Raw genomic sequence first — 6,823 nt, 5'->3', positions numbered from 1 at the left:
TAGAAAATCTGATTGACCCTTGAAATTTTATAGGTGCCAAATAAATTGCAATAGATGAAGTAACATATATTATTCTAAAATAACGTAAAAAGTACTATAAATCATAATAATTATCAATTTAAAATATATATTAAAATATTGATTGATTATCGAAATTTTATTAGTATCATATAAATTGATACAAAGGACGATATGAAGTAACATATGTTATTTGAAAATGAGGCTAAAAAATATTATAAATCATAATAATTAAGAATTTAAAATGTATAAGAAAATTTGGTTGACTCAAAATTTTAGCCATGCAATTGGGATAGATGGAGTAACATATATTATCTGAAAATTATGTAAAAAGTAACATAACTCACATAATTAAAAATTAAAAATTAAAAATTAAAAATATTTTAAAATATATCAAAATTTTTTTACCAACTCTCTAAATTTCATATGTATCATATAAATTAAAATAAATAAAAAGTATATACTGGACTCGTGCTAGAACGAGCACCTTTATCTCGTGCTAGAAACTAAAAATGGGTCATTTTCATGAAAAAGTCTAGAAGACGAAATGAATTATTTTGCAAATGCCTAACGCCACTCTTAAAAAGTGAACGATTGAGTACCGAATTATCAAAAAGTCAACAATCATTTTCCATCACTCTGTAAGACACCAAAGTACACCTAAAGATAATTTGCATAAATTATCATACGTCTCAGTTTTAGTAATTATTGTACCCTGCAACCAATTCCATTTCAGCAATAATTGAGAGGAAAAAACAATTTTAGGAAAATGTCTAATCACGTTTAGTGGAAAGTCACAGCTATCTTGAAACAGTTTCGCTTTGGTAAAATGCATAAATATATTCTACCTGACTTCAGTTGACAAAGATGTGGACAAGCAAACGCTTAACTTATATAGTATAAAATTAAACAAGCCGACATACACATTCTACGTGGCAAATCGCGTTATAATATAAAATTAAACAAGTAGACATATATGTTCGACGTGGCAAATCGCGTGAACTATACGCGTCCTACATGTCAAATTGTGTGACATTTGCCACGCAGGACGTGTGTTTCTACTTGTGCACACTCAAAGTTAGAGGATAGCTATCAGCTAAGATCAAGCTAAAGAGCACATTTATATATTATTTCGTTTTACCTTATAATAGCAACACTAGTAAAAGAACAAAGATGTACTACAGATACATGACAAAAAAAGAAACATTTATGTACAGGAAATAATCAAATACATTCTCCCTACTGTGCGTATGCATGCAACTTATTACATCTTTCTCAAAAGAATGCTGCACAAAAACATCTAAAACTCTCTGAAACTACCTATTTGTGTACATTTCTCACCTAGTTCTTACTCCAAAAACTCTGTTGTGCCATATTGAATGGACAATCATGTTGAAAATATCATACTTTACTGGCTTGGCGTGCCAAAGGAAATGCTGCTGAACCAGCTTAACCCTCCGCTGCATCTCGCGATACCTTTTCTCTGGGATTGATACAAGTAGGTCCTTCAATTTTGGAATGTCCTTCTCTGGAACAAAAATAGCAAAAGCCTCCCAGTTCAAAGTCTCGAAAAAAGGGGGTACGAAATTATCAGATATAATGACGGGGACACACTCGTAGAAAATGGCCTCCACTACTCGAGGACTGTTGACTTCATAACCTTTTGCACATATGCAGTATTTGCTGCTCTTCATGTATTGGACATAGCTTGCTGAACTAATCTTGCCAAAAATCTTCATGTCAGGATCTTTGTTTTTCCAGTAGCTCAATAGGATAGGGCGAAGGTAACCATGCATGTTGCCAGCAAAGAAAGCAAGAGTTTGTCTCTTAGAAAGACGTTTTCCCCCAATTTCTCTAAGGGGATTCTTAGCTTGACGCACATATGTTTCTGGGAGCGATACATCTTTACCGAATTGGAAGCCTTCTTTAACGTCAGCATTGCACAAAGCTCTTATGCAATTAGCCATGATTCTTTTTGTTTCTGCAGGGGCCTGAGGAAGCAAATATCCGTTTCAGTACCCGACAAAGACTCATATATATTAACTACAAAAAGAATGTAAATATATCTCCGATGCAGTAATTATAAGACGAGCTTGTGTGTAAAGGGCTGCACATGAAGAAAGGCGAGCCCAAATCCATAATGCAAAAAAATGGTAGCAGAGCACTTCATTAAAGGTGAAAACAAAAGATTTTGCCTGAAAAAAAGTATGGATAAAATCTATGAGAATCAAAGTGAACGATGTAATATACGTTTAGGAACTCCGATTAAAGGAAGAATTTAAAACTTACCCAATCATGGCAGGCAACAAGAAAATGGTCAGCTCCTGCAGTTCTGTTCCAATTATTATGTCTTTGGATAATGGTGTTGAGATAATCACTTAAATATCGAACTAAGTTCCTACGACTGTGCGAATCAGGGACATACAAGGTCTCCTCTAGCATACGGGAGCTGAATGGTAGATAAAACAGGTGAGCCTTTTGGGGGTTCTTGGTAACTAATTTCTTGTTTTTTTCCAGGATCTTCATAAACCAACCCTCAGAAGCATATATTCCTTTAAGCACCGGCGTATGAAATATTGGTCTATCGCCTTCTGTATAAATGTAAACTTTGAGAATCTGTTCCATCAATTCATAGCTCCTACACAAGATGTAGGTCAGATCAGAGAAATGTGCCTCAAGCATATTGAAAGACAAGTAAATGCAAAGTTTCAGAAAAAGGAGGAGTGGGCAAAATCTACAGGAACACTGAACCACCTCTATATAGAGGCAAGTCACAAATGGCATCAGTTACACTAAAGAACTAAGTGAAACTCTCGTGTATCTCAAACTAAAAAACAAAAGCATGAGGCTGAGGTCTGTGCTCTCCACATGTCATGAGGTGCTCCTTTTGTAAAAATACAGTACCAAGTACCCAAGAAAGCATCTTCCTATTATGGCTATTTCCCGAAATTTCATATATGGAACAGACAAATGGCTCAAAGCAAGCATGAAAGTCACCGCATGAACCAAGAAACAAGGTGTTCATGATGATTGACACTAATATCGAATTATAGCTTCTCCTACAAAGCATAACTATTATTTGATGAGTAACAAAGCATAAATAGCTGATCTAATGCAGTACCACCCAATACACCTCCAATGTCAAAAATGATCAGGATTACACAAGGCCGATTCATCATATGCACCAGCATTTCCTATTACCTCTTAAACATTGACAAATTTCTATACAAAGGAGCATATAAGCCAGGTTCATTTCCTGCCAGAGGAGGATTCTCAATGAGACTTCTTGCATGTAGTAGTTCTTGATCTATATCTGAGGACCACCGTGGTTTCTACAGAAAAGATCAAAAGAACATAGAAGAGGGAAATAATTAGAATATCTAAGCATTTACTCGTCAATTATACCAGTCATACCCCACTAGGAGAGTATCAAAGTAACATACATACCATTGAATGAAATGAAGTGCGAGCCTCTTGCAGCATTACGTTCATTTCAGCTATTGATACTACACTATCTTTTGGTTTATCTGGCTCCTTCATAACAGGAATGTTGTTTATAGAAGAATGACCAAGTGTAGGAGCATGGTCAGTGTGTTTTTGCACAGGTATTTTATCATTTTTAAGTAGATGGCCCATATTTCCTTCTTTTGCAGATATGTTCTGGTAGGAAGATGTCAAAGGAGCTTCTTTTTTCGCATCAAGATTCACCTGAGGTGTTATAACTGATGGCGGTGGTGCAATAGACAATGCTGTGGGACTTATCTCCAAAGACTTAGCTTCGGTCAGTGCTGGAGAAAAACTATCTCCCCCATTAGTATCAACCACGTGCGATAAAGAACTTTCAGATGTACCATTTGAAGCTTGTAAATCATATTCAGGGTCAGCAGCCTTATCTGGAGGTAAGCTACTATTTCTTCCTAAACTTTCCTCAGTTGACTTTTTGTCCAGTTCTGAATCCTTAAAAGGGGATTCATCTTCAGGGTCAACGTTCTCAGTTACGGTATCACCAGAACGTTCATTCATTGGGGGCATAGAAGCATCCTCTACCTCTTCATTATTTGCATCAGAGAGCTTGGTTCCATTAGTCGCTTCATGGATAAGATTTGTGTTAGTACCGTTCACAATACTACCATGTGTCAGGATTTCTGACCGATTGAAGTTACCAAGTTGATCTACTCTTTGCGAGCTGCTTATTGGACCCCTATTGACAGTAAACAAAGAAGACAGGGCATAACCATATGGGAACCCAAAATACTGAATCATCAAAGCAACGGCAAAAACCACGCCCAAGACCCATACTACTCGTCCAGTCTCAAACAGATTATGATATCGAATTTCAGACCTCATGTTTGAGCAGCACCCTGAGAGAAAAAAGCACAGCACTGTCCCTGGATAAATTTCATATCCAAAATTCAGTATTGCCACATAGTATTTTTCTAGCTATTTCACAAAAACTCGGTACTTGAGTAACACAATAAAACACCACCAGTACAAAGAGGGAATTACATTAAAGAAAATCAATTTTTGACTGCCCCTTATCGCGGTGCACCTGGGGGAGAAGTGTAAAGTGTAAGTGAAGAAAATAGAAGAGAGGAAGTCCGTCCCTTAGCCTAGTCTACATCCACAGCTAACACAACTCCGTACTGACACCTCACCATTCCTTCAAACAGTTTTACCCAGTTAACAAGAAGAATTCTCAACTTGACCTAATGTTTAAAATATGAAAAAGTAAACACATGAAGAAGCTGATCCAGAGGTTCAACATATATTATATATAAAAATAAAAAATAATTTTAATCATGTATAAATAATATAATTTCCTCCGAAGGGTTTTCAGATCCCCTCGGCCCTACCTGGCTCCACCCCTTTGCTCAAGCTGATGTTTTCACCATCAAGAGCCAAAACAGAATCATAATTTTCACTTTGATACTAAATAATTAATCCACCAGAAAAACACAAACACTTAGAAATAAAAAAGTTGTTTAGTCAATAACTATCAAAACAGAAACAGTAAACACCAAAATAAAAAAAAACAGCTTCATCCCAAATCGCAAAACAAGAAAAGGCAAGTCAAATTAATTAACTATTACACAAAAAAAACAACCAGTAAATGAAGTGCAAAAATGCTTTTGGCTTCACTTACCAGATCAAAAGTCGACAAAGAATTGCTTCAGCTGCTGAGGCCACCTTTAGCTACTTAGTTAATTCAACAAAAAGAAACAAAAAAAATAAAAATATAAACATATTGAGAAGCTTCATCCGTTGGAGAAGTTGGTTTTGAATGGAGTTCACCAGTTGTAACATTTCATACATCTGACACCCAAATGAGACCTTATAAAAATATGCACAATATCTTATTACTATGTAGTAGTATATTCGTCAATATACAATAAAATAAGATTCTTTTATTACATCTATAAGTTTTGGAATCTTCATAAGCTGATTAATGGCGTATCTATATTATTTAGATGGTTATTTTCCTTTTCTCTTTCTTCTTTATTTCTTTTGCTTTTTTGCATTAATGACAGCAGTAAAGTGGAAAAAGGAAAGGCAAAACAGGGTAGGATATGAGTAGGCTTTGATTAATGAATCTAGTAAAATTTTAGTTAGGTGACGTGTTCGGACAAATATACCCACAGGTTTTTGAACATATTGCCTAAGCTGCACGTAAAGATAGAGGTGGACATTCGATCGATTCGATTCAATTTATTAGTTTTTAAATTGATAAAAATGATATTTATAAACAAATTAAAATAAATTCGGTTAGGTTCGATTTTTACAAATTCGATTTGGTTATTTCGAATTTTTATTTCGTTTGAAATATTAAAGTAGTTAGCCTCTTTTTTTCATAACTGGACATTTAAACTTGATGGATTTTTTTTAGAAAAAAATATTTTTTTAAAACCTGTTTTTCATTTTCAAAAATAAATAATTATAAATAGAAGGAGGTCTTCTATTTATAGACGTTCAAAACCTTTCTTTCAAGAAAGAGGTTAGCCAAATATGAAAAAAAATTATATTTTTTTCTTTTTGGAAAAAATAAAAGTATTTATGATTACTTTTTTTTTTCTTACAAGAAAAAGTAAAACTTAATTTTGGTAAGAAAATCAGGGCAAAAAACCTAAGAGTCTGCACTCAATTCATCACTATCCATACTTCAAGCTCAATAATTTGATTCTCTTATAACCAAATTTTACTCAAATAAAAAAAAAAATAACCTTCCTAAATTGTTTTCTTCATATTCGGTTTCAATACAGTGATATTTCATTCTTACATAAAGGGGTGATCTGAAATTATTTATTAGGGTTGTTCTCGGTGATTTCACTGAATATGCATAAATAATATTTTGCATTCTAATAAACTAGTCTATGTTACTCCCAAAGTATTAACGATGCCAAAATGATCCCATTATTTGTATCAAATATAAAATATTGCTTAATTAAAATCTAAATCAGACGAATTGATAGAAATTTGCAACATGTAAATCATAGTCTGGCGTATGAAGAAAAAGACATAATACATAAATAACACTTAAATTTGGCCTTCAATTAATTACTTTAACTTTGAGAATGAACATCTAGGAGTTAATATTTCAAAGGTCACTTCGTACTGAAAATTTATTTAGCAAAGTCATTAAACTTTATTTTGTATCAGTAAAATCACTCAACTTAAAGCTTTGTATCAATAAAATCACTTCACTAAATTTATCATTAACAAAAATTCAACATAACAAAATTAAAGTAAAAAAATGAATGAATTCATTGTTTAATGGACACATTACCAGTAGCGAGGCAGCAAAGAAGAA

The 6,823-nt window shown here is 33.8% G+C and overlaps 1 protein-coding gene across 2 annotated transcripts; it reads right to left on the bottom strand.

The window, feature by feature from the left end:
* Positions 1-1,178: 1,178 nt before the first annotated feature.
* On the bottom strand, positions 1,179-5,606 carry LOC107839015 (probable glycosyltransferase At3g07620). 2 transcript variants are annotated; one of them, XM_016682347.2, is made up of 6 exons: positions 5,162-5,573; positions 3,466-4,406; positions 3,220-3,350; positions 2,308-2,656; positions 2,132-2,213; positions 1,179-2,009 (listed from the first exon to the last, which is right to left on the bottom strand). In XM_016682347.2, exons 2-6 carry the CDS (start codon positions 4,363-4,365, stop codon positions 1,978-1,980), a joined length of 1,494 nt encoding a protein of 497 aa, XP_016537833.1. In that variant the 5' UTR covers positions 4,366-4,406; positions 5,162-5,573; the 3' UTR covers positions 1,179-1,977. The 2 variants fall into 2 exon arrangements, with proteins under 2 accessions (XP_016537833.1, XP_047251639.1); XM_047395683.1 differs by lacking the exon at positions 2,132-2,213 and having other exon boundaries at positions 1,204-2,009; positions 5,162-5,606.
* Positions 5,607-6,823: the final 1,217 nt, after the last annotated feature.

The sequence above is a fragment of the Capsicum annuum genome, chromosome 8 (genome assembly GCF_002878395.1).
Source record: "Capsicum annuum cultivar UCD-10X-F1 chromosome 8, UCD10Xv1.1, whole genome shotgun sequence".
In the NCBI taxonomy this organism is placed as follows: domain Eukaryota; kingdom Viridiplantae; phylum Streptophyta; class Magnoliopsida; order Solanales; family Solanaceae; genus Capsicum; species Capsicum annuum.
This window is presented reverse-complemented; position numbering and strand designations above follow the sequence as displayed.